Source organism: Lacerta agilis, chromosome 15 (genome assembly GCF_009819535.1).
Source record: "Lacerta agilis isolate rLacAgi1 chromosome 15, rLacAgi1.pri, whole genome shotgun sequence".
Lineage (NCBI taxonomy): Eukaryota > Metazoa > Chordata > Lepidosauria > Squamata > Lacertidae > Lacerta > Lacerta agilis.
Genome location: NC_046326.1, coordinates 42704647 through 42723474, shown reverse-complemented (window position 1 = coordinate 42723474; position 18828 = coordinate 42704647). Strand labels below are relative to the sequence as shown.

At 58.2% G+C, this 18828-nt stretch overlaps 1 protein-coding gene across 2 annotated transcripts in view; it reads left to right on the top strand.

The window, feature by feature from the left end:
* The window catches only part of MYO1C (myosin IC), a 41353-nt gene that overhangs the window by 20584 nt on the left and 1941 nt on the right, over window positions 1-18828 (top strand). For both annotated transcript variants that reach the window (XM_033171468.1, XM_033171469.1), the window contains exons 2-31: window positions 3959-4117; window positions 4430-4545; window positions 6229-6427; window positions 6791-6871; window positions 7440-7619; window positions 7807-7905; window positions 8043-8156; window positions 9208-9279; window positions 9469-9588; window positions 9836-9921; window positions 10184-10289; window positions 10697-10777; window positions 11508-11599; window positions 12292-12386; window positions 12540-12586; window positions 12714-12794; window positions 12913-13018; window positions 13389-13506; window positions 13740-13853; window positions 13949-14025; window positions 14183-14251; window positions 15100-15184; window positions 15341-15500; window positions 16636-16719; window positions 16835-16928; window positions 17021-17076; window positions 17256-17391; window positions 17738-17808; window positions 17992-18089; window positions 18695-18794. In XM_033171468.1, the coding sequence (XP_033027359.1) occupies window positions 3959-4117; window positions 4430-4545; window positions 6229-6427; window positions 6791-6871; window positions 7440-7619; window positions 7807-7905; window positions 8043-8156; window positions 9208-9279; window positions 9469-9588; window positions 9836-9921; window positions 10184-10289; window positions 10697-10777; window positions 11508-11599; window positions 12292-12386; window positions 12540-12586; window positions 12714-12794; window positions 12913-13018; window positions 13389-13506; window positions 13740-13853; window positions 13949-14025; window positions 14183-14251; window positions 15100-15184; window positions 15341-15500; window positions 16636-16719; window positions 16835-16928; window positions 17021-17076; window positions 17256-17391; window positions 17738-17808; window positions 17992-18089; window positions 18695-18794 (3096 nt within the window). The remainder of the gene's footprint in view (window positions 1-3958; window positions 4118-4429; window positions 4546-6228; window positions 6428-6790; window positions 6872-7439; window positions 7620-7806; window positions 7906-8042; window positions 8157-9207; window positions 9280-9468; window positions 9589-9835; window positions 9922-10183; window positions 10290-10696; window positions 10778-11507; window positions 11600-12291; window positions 12387-12539; window positions 12587-12713; window positions 12795-12912; window positions 13019-13388; window positions 13507-13739; window positions 13854-13948; window positions 14026-14182; window positions 14252-15099; window positions 15185-15340; window positions 15501-16635; window positions 16720-16834; window positions 16929-17020; window positions 17077-17255; window positions 17392-17737; window positions 17809-17991; window positions 18090-18694; window positions 18795-18828) is intronic.

Sequence of the window (18828 nt, the reverse complement as noted above, 5' to 3'; positions counted from 1 at the left end):
GATCCTGGCCTCCAGCTGATGCCGCTCTCTGTGGCCCTGTCCTGCAGGGGAAGACCTGGACTTGGGAGGAGGTGGTGGTGGTGGGGAGTCAATGTGGCCACTAAGCTCAGGAGGTTTTCTCTGTGGGGGCTCCTGGATCTGGTGTGGGGAGGGAGGGAGCCTATTTCTTGGAGGGGTCAGGACATGGGGAGGGGAGCCCACAAGTCGTGGGGCTCTGGAGTGTCCCCCCCCTCCCAGTTCTGCAGTGACCCAGGAAAGCTAGGCCTGACGTGCCTCAAGGGCCCCTCCTGGGTGAACTGGCATGGAGGGGGAGCCTTCATCATCCTCAGGTGACCCCCCCCATCCTGGGCCATGGTGAGTTTTGAAGGAGAGGAGAGGAGCTTCCCTAATCACAGGAGCCTTGTCAGGGCCGGCCAGCCCCAGAGTCTCCCCAGACACGGCCTACCTCAAAGGAAGAGCGTTGCTGCCACCGCCCTTACAAACAGGGCTGAGCCATTTGTTCAGCTGCAGCCCCTGGGACGGATCCGGGTTGCCCTGCCTCTATGCCCTGTGTGTGTTACAAATTGGGGGGGGGGTATTGGGAATCCAAGTTAAAACAGTCAAAAAAGCCTTCCGAAGGGCGTTGAAGGAGGACCCTCTGGTGGCACTAGGGCCTCCTCTCACTCTCGGGTGCCTTTGGGGGGCTGAGCCAGGCAGGGGAGCAGCTGAGCAACACCCACAGCCCCCCCCTCCGAAGTCGCAGCCCGAGGGGCAGGGCAGCAACACAAGGGAAGCTGGAAGCAGAAGCGCTCATGAGTCAATGGGGAAGCTGGCCTGCAGAAACCCCACTGCCGCTGACTTTCCTCTGTGGGCCGCGTTGCTCTCGGCCTGGGCTTGCGCACCAGGAGGAAGTCGACTCGTGAGACGTGCTCAGTCTTGCAGTCGGAACGGGAGCTTTGCCTAGTGGGCGGCCAGCGCAGCAAGCAGCCTTTGCAGGGAGCAGGGTGGCCCAGGCACCCTCTTGGCACCTAGCTTGCCCCAGCCAGGCAAGAGTGACATGGGGCCTCTTTGCCAGCCAGGGCAGGGGCCCCTGTGGCAATGGTGTCATTGCCACACCCAGTGAAATTCCTGGCAGCTGAGGGGGGGGGTGCCTGCATCTGTCTGGGTGAGGGAGGAGGGACCCTGCAGAGATTTCAAAAGGCCAGCGAATGGTTTGACTGGAGCAGTGGAGCTGGCCAGCCTGTCCTCTGAAGGGGGTGTCTTCTGGAGGGTGGGGAGAAGCTCAGCCTCCTCCATCTCTCTTGTCAATTCTGCCTCTGGAGGAAATTGCCTCTGGGGTTGGTGGAAAGCAGGACCCCTTTCTATGGGGGGGGGGTGTTGGGGAGCCAGACACAGGCAAGCTCTCTTCTGCCGGGCATCACTGCTTGTGGTCCAGCAGAGGCAGGGAGGGAAATTCTTGAGGCTGCCGCGACCTGAACTTCTTCTCTATATGCCCAAGTTCCTTCTGCTTTGGAAAGGGAAACCCGGTGTGTGTGTGTGTGTGTGTGTGTGTGTGTGTGTGTGTGTCCAAGAAGCCTTCCTTCCTTCCCCATATCTCTCTACCCCACCTCACCCCAACAAAATAATGTGCCTTTGGGCGCCCTTTGGGCCTCACGGCTCTGCCTCCAATGTTGGGAATGTTTACAATTCTTGTTTGAATAAATACTGCAGAATTTACACTTGTTTGCTTCAGAAAGACGCCTAACGGTACTATTTTTAAACGTTACGTTTATTTGCTTTTACCCAATCCAAGATGCAAGAAAGGCATGTAAGATCCTGGCAAAAAATGTGTGTGAAGGAGAGGGGGGGGGGGACAGTGAACATGTCTGCATGTTTAGCACCAGAATTGCTCCTGATTTACCTCCAAACATCACCAGGCAGTCAAAAAAACCACCCTGCCTGCATTCCACTTCCCCTGTCTAGCACTTCCCTCCAGTGGGCAGAGGCTCAGGACCCTCAGGACCACGGGCAGGTTCAGTCCCGTCTTCAGACAAGCTGCAGGTGGGCCAGCCATGCCAGCCACGTGTCCCCGGAGGAAGGGGAGGCTGCCCACTCCCAGCGCAGCCCTGGCCCTTTGCTTCCACCTCCGCATCCCGGGGAAGTCAGTCAGCCAGCGCAGAGCATTGCTGGCTCTTCCCATCAGCTGATCTGGCTGAGCAAGGGGGCTGGCTGCCAGGGATTTATGTGGGGGGTGAGGGTCCCGTGAGTTTCCTGCTTCTCCCCCTCCTTCCACCCTCCCATGGGGTGGGCATCACTGTGGCTTTGTCTCCCTTGGTTTGCAGCGAGTCCCCTCCCACCTCCCTTGAGGAGCAAATGCCTTATGGCTGTGGTGTTCAGTGGTGAGAGCACCAGAGGCAGGCTAGAAATTTCCCCAGCAGCACAGGCACTTGGGAGGCAATGCCCTCTCCTGCAGCGTTCAAAATTCCCCAGGTGCGTTTTGCTACTGACTCGGGTCCAATTGTGATTGCGTGGAGATTTTTGGGTGCCAGGTTGACAACCACAGTTGAAGAACCCCTGCCTTAATCCATAGTTTCCCCTGTGTGTGTTTCTCCTCCTTGCATAGTGGCATTAGTGAAGTGCTGTAAGAACAGGTACAATCAGGCAGTGCGGTTGAGATCATAGGATCGTAGAATTGTAGCGCTGGCTGGGGGGGGGGGCCATCTAGTCCAACCCCCTGGTGAGCAGACGTTCGGTTTTGGTGACCGTAACCCAGATTCAAGGTGCCATTTGGCACCTAGCTTGTATACCGCACTGCTCTCCTCCCCCAGAGCCACCACTTTGTCCCCCAACTGTGCCTGTGGCATCTGGGGAGACTGGGGCGGGGGGGGGGGGCTGGTGTGCTTCACTCAGAGCTCTCTGTGTCCGGCTTGGATGTGACCTGCTGCTGCTGCTGCTGCTTTCCCCTCCTTGGCCAGCCAGTGTTTTGAGGAAGACCCCTGGGGTCCCTTTGCTGCTGGTGCTGAGGGTGGTGTTCTTGGGGGGGGGGGCTGGCTAGTGCCAGGAGCCCCTGCAGGCATGGGGAGGAGAGAGAGAGAGAGAGAGAGAGAGAGAGAGAGAGAGAGAGAGAGAGAGATGCTCAGCTGTCTCTGAGGCAGCTGCCCTTCTCTCCCCACTCTGCCCCCCAAACTCCAGGTCTCACCCCCTGGCTTTCCGCCTTGGAAGAGCCCCTCCCAGCAGCCACCCCCCAAAGGCTCCCTGTGGGGCCTGAGCAGGGAGAGGTTAAGAGGGTGGCCTGAGGAGCGCAGGTGCGCCTCCTTTCTCCCTCTCCCCTCCTGGGGATTTGCTAGGGGAGGAAATGTTCCTGTTGGCATGGAAAGTTTCCTCCACGGGGTGGGGGCGCCTCTGCGCAGTGCTGGGGAGAGGCCGGCAGGCTGACTCGGCTCCACTCCCAGCAAGCGAAGGACGTGGGGGCGCTGCGTTCCCTCTCGTGGCAGCCATGAATGTCGAGGGCTTGTTGGCCCAGATCCAGCAGAAGAGGTCTCTCATCCCGATGGGGTTCCACCTGGCCAACCATGAGGTGAGCCCCCATGGCATGTGCAGGGTGTTGCTGGCAGAGGGCAGGACCAGTGGAGTGTGTGTGTTGGGGTCGGGAAGAGCCGCTCCCTTCTGCCTCACAGCCTTCCTGGGAAGGATCCTGATTTGCATTGCCGTTTGTGGCCTCGGAGACCTGGACTCATTTACTCTAGGAGATGTTAAAACTCTGGTAGTGAACCAGCTGAGCCACGTTGGCTGGGCTGGAGTGGGGCATGTGGACTTCTGCCGGTGGATTGGGGACTTCTGTCCCCTCCTTGTTGTGGAGATGCCTCTCCCTGATCCCCGCCAGTCCCTGCTCTGCCCTCCATCCTTTGGCCCTTCCTGGACAGCCAGCCCAGGCACGGCGAGGCTTCCCTGTCCACCTCCGTCCACCTGGCTCAACCTCCCCTCTTGTTGCTCCTTGCAGCCTGTCGGCAGTGACGGGGTCCGGCTAGCAGCCATGGAGAGCGCCCTGACGGCTCGCGACCGCGTGGGAGTCCAGGACTTTGTCCTGCTGGAGAACTTCACCAGCGAAGCGGCTTTCATCGAGAATCTGCGCAAGCGGTTCAAGGAGAACCTCATCTACGTAAGCGGAGCGGGTGGGGCAGCCCCCTTCGCCTAGCAGCCCCTTCCTCTTTCCCCTGCCCGGCGAGAGCTGTGGCCCCGCAGAGCCCCTGTGCTTGGGTGCTGGGCCCCAGCAGGGCGGTCCCGCTGCAGGTTCTGGAGCAGGGGGTCCAGGATGCCAGGCTGGGGTGGGGCCTGAGGTATCGAGGCAGGCAGGAAACATTTCTTGGAGGAAGAAGAAGAGTGTCACTATGAGGTGTCCTGCGACCCCAGAGGCTGCTCTCTCTCCCTCCCCCTGTGCCTCCTGACCTCCCCTCCCTCCCTCACTCTGCAGACGTACATCGGCTCTGTCCTGGTCTCTGTCAACCCCTACAAGGACCTGGAGATCTACAGCAAGCAGCACATGGAGCGCTACCGGGGCGTCAGCTTCTACGAGGTCTCTCCCCACCTGTGGGTAACGCCAGGGGTCAAGCCGGCCCCCCCTTCCCCTCTTGCTTGCCCTGGGCCTCGGGAGCCACAGGCTGCCAGCCACGCCCAAAGGATAGGAAAATCTGTGTGTTTGTGTGCATGAGAGGGCAGAGGGTGGGATTTTTCCTGCTCCCTCTGCCCAGCATTTCCCACGTTGCTAAGAGACCAGGGACCCGCCAGCGTATCTTTGTTTGCATAGCTGGGTGAACGCTCCTCATTTAGAGAACGGAGCGCTGATTCCCAGCACAATTCGTAAGGCAAAAGAGCCCTTCGTGCGCGAAACCCCCCCTAGCCGCACTGCTTGCAGGGCGTGTGTGTGTGTGCAAAATCTAGGGAGTGCCTCTGCTCCCTCCCACCCCCTTGGCTTTGGGAGATGGGAGGGAGGAAGATAGGGAAGGAGGGGATATCTCAGGTCACATTCTGCCCCCCTACCCATGTTCCCTGGGATTTGACCCAGCAGAAATGCTGAGGGGGCGGTGGGGGGGGCGCTGTCTTTTAGATGGACAGGCTGCCTCCCAACTTCCCACTTGTTGGATCTGCAAGCCTCTTGGTCACAAGCTTCAGCCTCCTTCAGATGAGGGAAAGCAAAGAAGGGAGGGAGTGGAAAAGAATACTAAATTTGGGGTTTATTCTCTACCAAACCCTATCAAATTTTTATTTATTTATTTATTTACTTAATTACCTACCTACCTACTTACTTACTTACTTACTTACTTACTTACTTACTTGCTTATTTATTAAAATAGTTTGCTCTCCGTATACCACCCAAAATCACGTTGGGATTTTAGGGCAGCATATAGCAAAAAAAACCCAACAAATTTTCTATTATGACCCAGCAGACAAAACCCTTGGAACGTGGATGAGGATTTGTAGTAGTGGAAAGTGCTACCCTGAGTGCCAAAACATTTGGCATGCGGGCCCTGGGCAAGTCTCTTCCCCAGCTGGGGTGCCACAGCCAAACAGCCCCCCCTCCTGGCTACGTCACGTGAATCAGATGCTGCCACGGCGTTTCCCTGGCCAGATGGGATCCGACCCTGTAGTTGTCCATATCGCTCTCAGTCTTGACCAGCTTTTACACTTGTTTTAATGGCAATGCATACTGGGTTTACGGTCGACATTTTGGAAATAAAGGAGGAAGGTGACTGGAGAAAGGGCCTCAGCAGAAGCTCTTTTTGGCATGGGCAGGTGAAAAGAGAAGAAGTAGAAGCAAAACTGGCACAGGCGAGTGAAGGGTGCACTTTTACCAAAGCGCCACTGGAAGGTTGGCCATCCCTGAGGGTGGGGCTGCTGTGCCCCCTCGGCAGGCATCCTCCCCCCTCCCCCGCAGGGCCTGGGAGCTCTGGCTGGTGGCGCTGGCCGGGTGGTGACGACTGTGGCCCTTCGCTTCTCTCCTCCTCCTCCAGTGTGGTGTAGTGGTTAAGAGCGATAGACTCGTAATCTGGGGAACCGGGTTCGTGTCTCCCCTCCTCCACATGCAGCTGCTGGGTGACCTTGGGCTAGTCACACTTCTTTGAAGCCTCTCAGCCCCACTCACCTCACAGAGTGTTTGTTGTGGGGGAGGAAGGGAAAGGAGAATGTGAGCCGCTTGGAGACTCCTTTCGGTAGTGATAAAGCGGGATATCAAATCGAAACTCTTCTTCTTCTTCTCCTCCTCCTCCTCCTCAGCTACGCCATTGCAGACAACGCCTACCGCTCTCTGCGCACGGAGAGGAAGGACCAGTGCATCCTCATCTCGGGGGAGAGCGGGGCTGGCAAGACAGAAGCCACCAAGAAGGTGCTGCAGTACTACGCCGTCACCTGCCCAGCCAGCGAGCAGGTGGAGACCATCAAGGACCGGCTCCTGCAGTCCAACCCAGTCCTGGAGGTAAGAGCACGAGGCCCAGTTCAGAAGGTGCCGGGGCTGCGGCTGCTGCTTCTCCTCTGTGGCTTTTGGGCCTGGAAGAGAGCTGGACACAGCACAGCACGGCCGCTCCTCCCCGGTGGACCTGCCCCATCATTGTGGCCTGCTTTGCGCTGCTGGGTGCCAGCGACCAAGGGAGCCCACCTGCCAGCCCCTGGCCCAGGATGCCTGTGTGGAAGCAGGAGAGGCCCTCCAGTGGTCAGCACTTGGGTCCGAGTCGAGGCCAGCTGGGGGCCAGGCAAGGCCTGCAGTCCGAGGGGCTGTGCCTGAGCCAGAGTCCTTTCCCCGCGTCTGGAGATCAGTTGTTGTCCTCCTCTTCCTCTCCAGGCATTTGGAAATGCCAAGACCCTTCGCAACGACAACTCCAGCCGGTTTGGGAAATACATGGATGTGCAGTTTGATTATAAGGTGAGTCCGTAGGAGGGCAAACCAAGTTAGCCTCCTGGTCTGTCCTGCTCTCCCCGCCCTGCCTGGTCATGTCGGGGCTGAAACTGGACCCTTCTGCATTGGAATGCTGACACTGAAAACCCACATCTTTTGAGCTGTTGGAGGAGTGGGGGGAGCCCCTCTCTCTGTCCTCATGTGGCGCCAGGTTTCCCCCAGCCCCCAATGCTTTTCATCATGTCCCCTGTGGAAAATGCACGCAAGCTTCTCTGAGCCACCTCCTTTGGAGCATCTCTCTTTGGAGAGGAAAGACCGGCCTGTCCCGGAAGGGGTGGGCTCCGCTCTCTGAGATGAGGAGGAGGACAGAGCTCCAGCAGCAGGGCGTTCCTATGCCCCCACCCCACTGCGGAAAGGCGGCTCTGCATGCAGGGCTGACCCCTGGTGGACGGTCTGCAGGCGCTTGGTGGGGAAACCCTGAGAGCTCCGGCAGCAGCCTTCTTGCTTGGCTCCGGGCTCCCTCTGCAAAGGGGTCCTGAGCAGCTGGCTCCCGCTCTGCCCTCGCCAGCCACACCTGCTGCCTTCTTTGCCTTAGGGGGCTCCCATTGGGGGCCACATCCTGAACTACCTCCTTGAGAAGTCGCGGGTGGTGCACCAGAACCACGGCGAGAGGAACTTCCACATCTTCTACCAGCTGCTGGAAGGGGGCGAGGAGGACCTGCTGCGGAGGCTGGGCCTGGAGAAGAGCCCCCACCAGTACCAGTTCCTGGTGAAGGTAAAGCGCTGTGCACACACACACACACAGACACACCCGGCAGAAGCCCTTCTGGGGCCTGCAGTGGGGCTGAGCGGTAGATGAAGACCGCCTGCCTGCCTGTCCATTTTGGGGGCAGCCACTGCACACACACCCCTCCGCTGCCTGCCAAGGGTGTCCTCCCCACGTTCCCCATCTCTCTTGCCAGGGCCAGTGTGCCAAAGTCAGCTCCATCAACGACAAGAGCGACTGGAAGGGCGTGCGCAGGGCCCTGTCCGTCATTAACTTCAGCGACAACGAAGTGGAGGTAAGACGCCCTTTACTCCTGCGGCTGCTGCTGCCTCCGCGTGTTTGGGAGGGAGGGGGCTGGTCCTGCGTCCCCCTCTGTGGTGCTCTTCTGCTAGTGACCCTCCCTGGCCCTCTTCCCTCCCCTCCCCTTCCCAGGACCTCCTGAGCATTGTGGCCAGCGTCTTGCACTTGGGCAACGTGCAGTTTGCTGCTGACGAAGAGGGCAGCGCTCAAGTGACCACAGAGAACCAGATCAAGTACCTGGCCAGGGTGAGTAGCAGAGCTGGTCAAGGGGGCAGGGAGGGGGCAGCGGGAGCGGGGTGTGGAGAGGAGCGAAAGGAAATGGGCCTGAGCTGCCTCACTTGGCGGCTGTTTTTTAGGGGGGGACACGTGTGTGTCATAAAGTCTAGAGAAAGGGTTATATTCTAGAAGGGATCAAAGAAATTAATGAATCTGAGAGATGGCCAAGTAACGCTGGGGGAATCAACGTCCAGTGAATATGTAGCTCTTGGAGTCAGAAGACAGGGTGCCAAGGGAAATGACTTTGGAGTACTTGAAAAGTGCAGGGGTATGCCGGGCGGGGGCTTGGGGGCCTCGGCGGGCTGCAAAGAGCCCCAAAGCCGCTGCCGTAGCGCAAAGGGGTGCCAGGCTGCGGCTTCAGGGCTCTTTGCAGCCCACCGAGGCTCCGGAAGCGGCGGCCCGGCATCCCCGGGGGCGGGGCATCGCTGCGTGTGCGTCATGACGCACGCACACGCGGCGACGCCCCGCCCCCGGGGATGCCGGGCCGCCGCTTCGGGAGCCTCGTCCGTGCAGCGCTGCTGCTCCCGGGGTGACGGAGGGAGCGGCGGCGCGTGGGGTGACAAGCGGCGGCCCCTCCCACCACTCCCACGCGCCGCCGCTCCCTCCGTCACCCCGGGAGCAGCAGCACCGCACACACCTGCCTAGGGGCGGCACGAGGGGCGGCCCGCCCCCACCGCCCCCACCCTACGACGCCCCTGGAAAAGTGTGAATAAGGCCTTCAGTATATTTTAGGGGTGAGGATTAGTCACAGCTCTTGGAAGAGAAGAGGCCAAACCGTCCCCCAGACTTCCACTCTCCTCTAACGTGAGGAGAAATAATGACACCCTTTCTCTTGATGCTAAGCGGGGGGCGAGGGGTTAGGTCGCACCTACTCTTCTCTTCTCTCCCGGCCGCATTGCGCCCATCACTCCTTCCCCGGTTTGGGTCTCTGCCTTCCTCCTCTCAGGGCTGAGAAGGACCCCTTTTCCTCTGCCATGGGCAGAGGCTCTTCAGCCGTGCCTCTCCTTTTTCTGCCTTGCAGCTCCTGGGGGTTGAAGGGTCTCTGCTTCGAGAGGCTCTGACCCACAAGAAGATTATCGCCAAGGGGGAAGAGGTAAGAGGGTTGGCTGGCTGGCTGGCTGGCTGCCGCGGAGGGTGGGGGGAGGCGGCCAGGCTAACCCGGGGGCGTTTCCTGGTGATGGTCACTGTATCCAAGGGAGGTGGTTCGGGTACCTGGTTGCCCTCCCCCCCCCTCCCGGGTCCGCTGGCCGGAGAGAGGCTGACGACGGCTCCTTCCTTGCAGCTGCTCAGCCCCCTCAACCTGGAGCAGGCGGCGTATGCGCGGGACGCCCTCGCCAAGGCCATCTACGGGCGCACCTTCTCGTGGCTCGTGGGCAAGATCAACAAGTCCCTCGCCTACAAGGTCAGCAGGCTGTTCTCCCCATGACGGCCACTGGGTCGTGGGTGGCACCCTCCGTGGAGAAGGCCTTGCTCCGGAAAAGGGGCCCGCAAGGAGCAGGCCTCCTTCTTCAAGCGTGGCTTTGTGGCGGTTCCCAGCGTTGGGACAGGAGCAAAGTCCCCACTTTCCAGGCCCCTTGACTGGGCGGGGGGGGGGCAAGGGGAGAGTGGCGTTCCCAGGGGGGCTCTGACTCCCCTGTGCCTTTTGGCAGGAGACGGAGCGCTTGGGCTGGAGAAGCAGCGCCTCCGTCCTGGGGCTGCTCGACATCTACGGCTTCGAGGTTTTCCAGCACAACAGGTGGGTTTTCCTGGCTCCTGCCCAGGTTGAGGAAGAGGAGGGGCTGCCTGTCTTGCAAGGGGCAAGGGGCTGCCTGGCACAGGGCAGGCTGCTCTCCACCAGGAAACCAGGTGGCAGGGCGGGTGGGTCTCACTCTGCCACCCATGACTGTGTCCCCCCCTTCAGTGAAAGTGGTTGCTTGGAGGGGGAGGGGGGTCAGAGTCTGTGCTGGGTCTGCCTCTGCTGGGGCCAAGAGCTCTTTTCTGCCTTCCCTCCTTTGCAGCTTCGAGCAGTTTTGCATCAATTACTGCAATGAAAAGTTGCAGCAGCTCTTCATCGAGCTCACGCTGAAATCAGAGCAGGAGGAATACGAGGCTGAGGGAATTGCGGTAAGAGCAGGCAGTGGTGATCGCGGGGGGGGGGGGGGGCTCCTCTGCTTTCCCAGCGAGGGAGGGGCTGCCATTTACACCCGAGGAGGCCGACTTACTTAGTCCAGCTGGAAATAGAGTCAGCCCTTTCGCCAGCCGGCTTCTGCCGAGCACTTGCCCTTTGGATTTCTGGCCACTTTTCTGTTGAATGAGAACGTAGCCTAAGAACGTGGCTCTGCTGTAAGCAGCCATCACTTCTCCTTTGAAGGGCAAGGAGTTGAGGCCTTAATGCCCGACTCTTGGCAATGGGGGGCTTCCCCTTGTGCCCCCTAAGGCCAAAGGGGCTGGTGCCTCCAGCTGTTCCCCCATGCAGCTCTCCTCCGGAGCGGGGCCTCTTTCACTCAGACTCTCTTGCTTCCTTTTTGCAGTGGGAGCCTGTCCAGTACTTCAACAACAAGATCATCTGTGACTTAGTGGAAGAGAAATTCAAAGGCATCATTTCAGTCTTGGTAAGTCCTCAAGGAGGCTTTGAAGAAAAGGGTGTGAGAAGATTGCGGGCAGAGGGCCTTCTCGGTAGTGGCTCCCTCCCTGTGGAACGCCCTCCCTTCAGATGTCAAGGAAATAAACAACTATCTGACTTTTGGAAGGCATCTGAAGGCAGCCTTGCACAGGGAAGTTTTTTATGTTTGATGTTTTAGTATGTTTTTATATATGCTGTGAGCTGCCCAGAGTGGCTGGGGAGATGGATGCGGTATAAATAAACATATTATTATTATTATTATTATTATTATTATTATTATTATTATTATTATTATTATTATTATTGCTGTTTTTGTTGGGGGTGGGATAGCATTTCTGTCCTGTCCTTCCCCAAAGCTCCCAGGGCTGCAAAAAGGCAAGATTTTAATCGGTGGAAACAATTTACAGTCAAAGGAATATGGAAGGTTCTGAAAACATACATTGTCTGCCTACAGCTTCTGTTGGGAGGGATCCCCACAGCACAGGAAATGCCCTCCTGGGCCCCCACCCCCACTGCTGTGCTCCCTCCTTTGGGCCCATTAGCCAAGTTGGTCAGCGGGCAGCCTCCTGGGGACACCTGCAAGCCTCTCTCCCCCCCCCCCCCGATCCTGTGGAGGCTTCCATCTGCTCTGAAAGGCTCCAGCGATGGTCTTGGGGGGAGGAGGAGGAGGGTGGTGTTGCCTGCTAGACCCCCCAAGTCCTTCCATTTCCTCCCTGCAGGATGAGGAGTGCCTGCGGCCTGGAGACGCTACTGACACGACCTTCCTGGTGAAACTGGAGGAGACGATCAAGAACCACCCCCACTTCCTCACGTGAGTCGCCTTGGGGGCCGGAGGAGCCTCTCCATCTTCAGCCCAGGACTGGAGGCTCCACAGGTTTCAGTACCTTCTTTGAGAACAGAAGCAGCCGATCTGCTCCTGCTACAGGGAACCAATCCCCTCCAGCCCAACCTTGTTGGTGTAGTGTAGTGTAGTGTAGTGTAGTGTAGTGTAGTGTAGTGTAGTGTAGTCAAGTGTAGCCAGTGTGGTGTAGTGGTTAAGAGTGGTAGACTCGTAATCTGGGGAACCGGGTTCGCGTCTCCGCTCCTCCACATGCAGCTGCTGGGTGACCTTGGGCTAGTCACACTTCCTTGAAGACTCTCAGACCCACTCACCTCACAGAGTGTTTGTTGTGGGGGAGGAAGGGAAAGGAGAATGTGAGCCGCTTGGAGACTCCTTCGGGTAGTGATAAAGCGGGGTATCAAATCCAAACTCTTCTTCTTCATCACTGCCCACCTGGGATCCTTTTGAACTGCCCACCTGGGATCTTCTTCTTCTTCTTCTTCTTCTTCTTCTTCTTCTTCTTCTTCTTCTTCTTCTTCTTCTTCTTCTTCTTCTTCTTCTTCTTCTTCTTCTTCTTCTTCTTCTTCTTCTTCTCGTCCTCTGGGACCCTGAGCCATTGGTTCTGGCTCCCTCCCTCCCTCCCTCCCATCTTCTGCCCATTTATGGGGTTTCCCTCTCCACAGACACAAGCTGGCAGATGCCAAGACCCGGAAGTCCCTGGGCCGAGAGGAGTTCCGGCTGCAGCACTACGCAGGGGACGTCACCTACCATGTGGCAGGTAGGTGGCAGCCATCTCCAGGCAGCAGTGCTGGGCAACCGGGCGGGGGGGGGGTCCTGTGCCTGTGCCTCCTGTTTCAGGAGGACACCCTCCCTCCAGCGCCTCCTGGCGGGGTCTTTTATGCTTCTGGTTTTGTGCTTCCTTCCCCCCCAGGTTTCCTGGACAAGAACAACGACCTCCTCTTCCGGAACCTCAAAGAGGTGAGTCCCGGCTGCCTGGAAGTGGGCCTGTGCCCTGGGCAGGAAGGTGCCTGTCCGTGCAAACGGCTCCTGGGGCTGAGCCAGGCCTGCTTTGCCCCGGCGTGACTCCCCCTTGCTGCCCCCACAGGCCATGTGCAACTCTGAGAACCCCATTGTCAACCAGTGCTTTGACCGGGCAGAGCTGACGGACAAGAAGAGGCCAGAGACGGTAAGAGCAGCCCCAAGTGGGTGGGAGGGTGGTGGGTGGGTGGTGGTCCCGCTACAAGGAAGGCCAGGTGGCCGTGATCCTTTCCTCTGCTCCATTCCTCTCTTCTCCTCTCCTGCAGGCAGTGACACAGTTCAAGAACAGCCTCGCAAAGCTCATGGAAATCCTGATGTCCAAGGACCCCTCCTACATCCGCTGCATCAAGCCCAACGACGCCAAGCAGGCGGGTGGGTCTGAGCCTCTGTCCCTGGTTCCTTCCCAGGGGGCGGGGAGGGGTGCTGGTGTGGGGGTCTCCGTGTCACCAGCGAAGAGCCGGGTCTGGGGGGATTATGAGCTTTGGCTGGATTCCCCTATTTCCAGGTTTCTCATCTCTGAGGTTTTCTCAAAAACTCCCAACTTACAAGCTCTGGCTGCCGCCTAGGCCTCCTCCGATGCTGCCCGGCTTGCACTGCCCTGTTCTTGAAGGGGGGTGGGGGACTGTCTGCTGTGGAAGAATAGCTCCATAAGCACCAAGAGGGCAACCCAGGTGCTGGGCAGGGCAGGGGGCCGGCTGCCCTTCTTTGCGAGTCACTCTCCTTCATTCCGATCATTTTCCAGGCCGTTTTGATGAAGTTTTGATCCGGCATCAGGTGAAGTACTTGGGCTTGATGGAGAACCTGAGAGTGCGTCGGGCTGGCTTTGCTTATCGGCGAAAATACGAAGTCTTCCTCCAGAGGTAGGTGTGCATGCAAACCCTGTGCAGGAACATTACAGTGCAGGAATGGATTCGGAGGGCGCAGGTGGCTCCGGGGGGCGAAATGAAGGGCGGTTTCTCTTCCTGCAATGTTTTGCCTCCTTGACCTGCCTGCCTGCTTGCTGTGCTGTGGCAGCTCCAGCCCCCTCACAGAAGGGCAGCTTTGGGGGGCTTTGGGGCTCATGTGACCCGGCTGCCATCCCTTCCATGGCCAGGTACAAGTCTCTGTGTCCCGAAACGTGGCCCACCTGGGACGGGAGGCCCCACGATGGCGTGGCTGTGCTTCTGAAACACCTCGGCTACAAGCAGGAGGAGTTCAAGATGGGCAGGTAGGCGGCTGAGCCCGGGGGTGCTGCCCCGGATGGGGGTGGGGGGTGGGGATAAACGTTCTCTCTCTCTCTCTTATGGATCATTTCCTTTCCAGGACAAAAATATTTATTCGTTTCCCCAAGACTCTCTTTGCAACAGAAGACAGCTTGGAGGTCCGGAAGCAGAGTCTGGGTGAGTTTGCCTATCGGGGAGTCTGGGGGCAGGGAAGGCCTGGGCCCCCCCGGGGGTCAAGGAAGGCGGGCGCTGGGCCCCAGCAACCTTTGAGGCCATCCGGAGGGGGGGGGTCCATCTCCGTGCTTCAACGTGCCTCTTCCCTCCCTGGCTTCAGCCACCAAGCTGCAGGCAGGCTGGAGAGGCTACTACCGGCGGAAGAAGTTTCGGCAGATGAAGCTGTCAGGTAGGAAGCGGCGACGGCCCTTTGCTTCTTCCCCTCTAGGGGCAGACCCTCCCTTCCCATCCAGCGCAGGAGCAGTCGTGCTCAAGATGGCACCAGTTAAGCAGCAGGACTGGCGCTCCAAGCAGCCCCCGAGGCCAGCAGGGGGGTGGGCAGGGCAAGGGCCTCCCTCTCAGGGGCATTTCTGGGCCCCGCACTCTGCTTGCTCCAGCAGCCATTTGCAGGTGGGGCAGGCAGTGGGGGCTGCTTCTGCACCTTTCCTCAGGGCACCTCCTGCCACGAGAGGCAGGCAGGCAAGCTGGCAGGGTGGGACAGGGTGGCACACCCACTGCTTTGCCGCCCATGGCTGGCCTGTGTTGAAGAGTCCATGCTCAGCCCCGTTGGCTTCTGCATCTGGAATGGCCAGCGAGCGGGCATTCGTCTCATTCACCTCAGGAAGCCCAGATGCCTTGGAGGAGACCTGCCTTGGGGGTCCAGCTAAGGCTGGCCAGCAACGTTTCAGGAGGGAAGGAAAGTTGTGAATCGCAAAATGCCCAGGGAGTGAGAGCAAGAGAGAGGTGGTTGGGTAGCCTCCTGCATCTCTGGCAAGGACCCCCCTGGCCACCTCCCGAGGCAGCCTCTTCTCCCACCGAAGAGCCCTTGCCCTTGGGGAGTTGGTCTGCTCTCCTTTTGGCCACAACCAGCCAAACCCTTGCAGGTGGGGCCCTCTGGAGCAGTGGAGAAGGAGTGGCCGCCTCTGTGCCAGGCTTCCAGGCTGCCCTTCTCCAGGCTTCTTCCACCATTCCTGCCCCCTCACCAGCACTGTCCTGCACCCCTGACCCCCATCTCCCCCCCCCCTTTGCTCCCTGCAGCCATCACTATCCAGTCCTGGTGGCGAGGGACACTGGGGCGGCGCAAGGCAGCCAAGAAGAAGCGGGCCGTGGAGACCGTCCGGCGGTGCGTCTGGGCTCCCTCTCCCCTTCCCTGGGCGGGGGGAGTGGGAAGGGGGCGCACCCTGCCCCTTGCAGGGCTTGTGAGGGGAGGTGGGGGCTGTTGGGGGGGGGAAGTGCCACTCTGCTCTTCTAAGAGGCCTTTCCCTGGGTCTCCCTGCAGGTTCATCAAGGGGTTCATTTACCGGAATTACGCTCGCTGCCCTGAGAATGAATACTTCCTTGACTACATCCGCTACTCCTTCCTGATGAACTTGAAGCGGAACCTGCCCCAGAACGTTCTGGACAAGTCCTGGCCGGTGCCTCCGCCCTCCCTGAGAGAGGTAGCCCCAGGGGCAGCGCAGTGGGTGGGTGGGTGAGGTGGGAGCCCTGTGGTGCCCAAGGAACTCCTCCTCCTGCTTCTGTCCCGGGCCTCGATCCAAGCAGGGGCCTGCATGTCCCACGTCCTGAAGCTTCGGCCTTTGTCCATCAGCAGCTGTGGGTGACAGCAAAAGAGTGTCTAGGCCACCGTCTCCTGGCTGAATGAGATGCTCTGCCTTTGAATGAACGATTCTGGATCATTGTGATAGTGCTTCCCCCTCCTTGCAGTCTGTTGAGATTTTCAAATATTAAGCATTTATATATGTAATAATAATAATAATAATAATAATAATAATAATAATAATGTTCCAAAGGGAGTCAGCAAAACAGACTCTGCAACCCAGTCTGGGAATTTTTGGACATTTGGCAGGGAGAGAAGAGGGAAGATTCTTGATGCCTTTGGCCTGGTGCCAGACACCGCCCCTCCCTCCCTCCTCTCCCTCCCTCAGATGTGAGCTGCCCCACAAGTGCCAGGCCCATCTCCTCAAGAGGTGGAGGCCTGCTTTCATTCCCCAAGTGTGATTCAGGCAGGCAAAAGCGTGAAGTGTGCAGAAAGCTCCTGCTCTGACCTCAGAATAACTAGCTCAGGAGGAGGAGGAGGAGGAAGAGATGGTCCTCTTGGCAGGGAGCTTTTGGCAGGGAGGAAACCTTTAAGTGTGAAGTTGTGCCATTGCCACCACCTCCCATTCAGGCCACAAGGCTGCCCTGAACCCTGTGCAAATGTCCAGAGGGGGCCCTTAGCAATCCTCTCAGCTTGGGTAAAAAGTTAAAGGGACCCCTGACCATTAGGTCCAGTCGTGTCCGATACTGGGGTTGCAGCGCTCATCTTGCGTTATTGGCCGAGGGAGCTGGCGTACAACTTCCGGGTCATGTGGCCAGCATGACTAAGCCATTTACCTTCCCGCTGGAGCAGTACCTATTTATCTACTTCGGTGCCGAGAGCTTAAAAGCTGCCCAAACGCTGCTGCTCCTTCCTCATATGGTGCGCTAAGGAGCAGCCCAGGGGTGGTGGTGGTGGGGGGTGTCTTTGCCCTGCTGCTGCTGCCCCTTGTGGCCTCCCTTTCCAGCTGGCAGCTGTGTTTGCTCCTTGTCCTTCAGGCATCTCAGCTGCTGAGAGACCTCTGCATGCAGAACATGGTGTGGAGCTACTGCAAGAGAATCAGCCCCGAGTGGAAGCTGCAGGTGGGTAGCGCTGGGGCTGCCTCCCCAAGGAGAATGAATGGCCCTCTGTGAGCAGCTTCCAAGCGGCTCCTCCTTTCCCTGGGGAGCTCTGTGACTCCGCCTCTCTCTTCCGCAGCTGGAGCAGAAGGTGGTGGCTAGCGAGATCTTCAAGGGGAAAAAGGACAACTACCCTCAGAGCGTCCCTCGCCTCTTCCTTAACACCCGCCTCGGTGAGTGGGGCTTCTCAGGCTGGCCAGGGGCGGGGCCGCCGTCTCCAGCTAGCTGCTTCCAACTGCCCCCCCTTCTTTCCTTTTTGCGGCAGGTAGCGAAGAGATTAATGCCAAAATCCTTCAGGTTCTGGGAAACGAGACGCTCAAGGTAAGTGAGCCACGGAGGCTCTTGGGCGCCGGCTCAGGGTGCAAGGAGGCCGAGCTGGAGGGCTGGCCGGGGTGGAAGTTGCTACTCTTCCCTGCTGCCCCCCCCCCCCAGCCTCTTGTTTGGAGGCTGCTTCGGGCACTGTGGAAATTTGCTGTTGTGATTCCCGCTGCTCCTTTCAGTATGCAGTTCCCGTGACCAAGTACGACCGAAAAGGCTACAAGGCCAGAGCCCGGCAGTTGCTGCTCACCCAGAATGCAATTCTGCTGGTTGAAGAGGCCAAGGTCAAGCAGCGGATTGACTACGGCAACCTGTCAGGTGCGGAGATGGCGGCTGAGGAGCGCTTGGCTGGCCTGGAGGCGGTGGGGGGGGAGAAGCTTCTTTTGGAGCAAGCGTTGCCTGGTCCCTGTTTGTTGTCCTCTGAGATTTTAGATGCACTTTCCAGAACCTGGCTGGCTGCTGGCATTGTGGGGCATGTTTGTGGGCCTCTCTCCCCCGCCCAGGTCCCCGACAGAGCTTCCTAGCTTGGAGCTCTGTAGGTGGCAAGAGGGGCCTGTTCTGCCTAGAGGGCTGGAGCTGCCAGTGTTGCCACAGAAGAGAAAGGTGGCCGTGCCCGAAGTGAGGCCACTTCGCCAAGCAAAATGGCCGTTTCTTGTCTCAACAGGAATCTCCGTCAGCAGCTTGAGTGACAGCCTCTTCGTTCTCCACGTGGTCCGGGAGGATAACAAGCAGAAGGTAGCTTCTCAGCTCTATTAGCTGCGGATTTGGGAAGGGAGGAAATTTGGGCGAGGGACCAGGCACATGCTGGATTTGGGGTTTGGTGGCTCAGTCCAGTGATAAGCAGCCAGATTCCCAATATATTTGTACCTTGTGGGAGTTCGGAAATCTCTCTGGAAGGAATTTGGGTTTGTTTTCCAGGGAGATGTGGTGCTACAGAGTGATTTTGTGATTGAGACTCTGACCAAAATTGCAATCTGTGCCAACAAAGTGAACAGTGTGAATATCAACCAGGGCAGGTGAGCTTGCTACACTTTTATTTTAAAATGTGCCCCCCTCTTGATTTAAAATAAGCTGAAAGACAGGTTGCCTGTCTGATGTGGGTCCTAGGAGCTACATCCTCCTGCTTCTCTTAAAGGCCTCCAGGCCTGCTTCTGCTTTATCAAGGAAAGGGGCAGTCTATAGGCCAAGCGGCTTTGCCAGAAGAATGTCCTGTGTATTTTGCGTTGCTGTGGAAAGCCAGTGCTGCATCAGGTGCCATATCAAATCCTAGCTCTGCTCCAAGCTCACAAAAGGCCAGTCTCTCGGCCTCAGATTGTTCCTCTGCAGTCCTCCATGGCCTGAATTATAGGGATGTTAGGACTGCAAAGAGAATGGACGAAAAGCATGTTGAAGATTGGGTCAGTGTACTTAAGAGAAAGTGCTAGTGACAAGCCTTGTTTGTTGGTTTTGTTTTTAATCCTGCCTTTTGTTTTCCAATTATACCCATTTTCATCTATTAATCCCACCCCTGGGTATGTGGAGACATGGATTGGACATGGCTCAGCTAGGTCCCGAGTTCCGCTTTTGTGCTTGGAGCCAAGGTGCCCCAACTCTTCTCCTTCTCCTTTCCCTTTCTCTACAGCATCAAGTTCACCGTTGGTCAAGGCAAAGAGGGCATCATTGATTTCACATCGGGATCCGAACTGCTGGTCGCCAAAGCCAAGAACGGCCATCTTGCGGTCGTAAGTAGCATTGGGCTGGCCAGGCTCAGAGTGG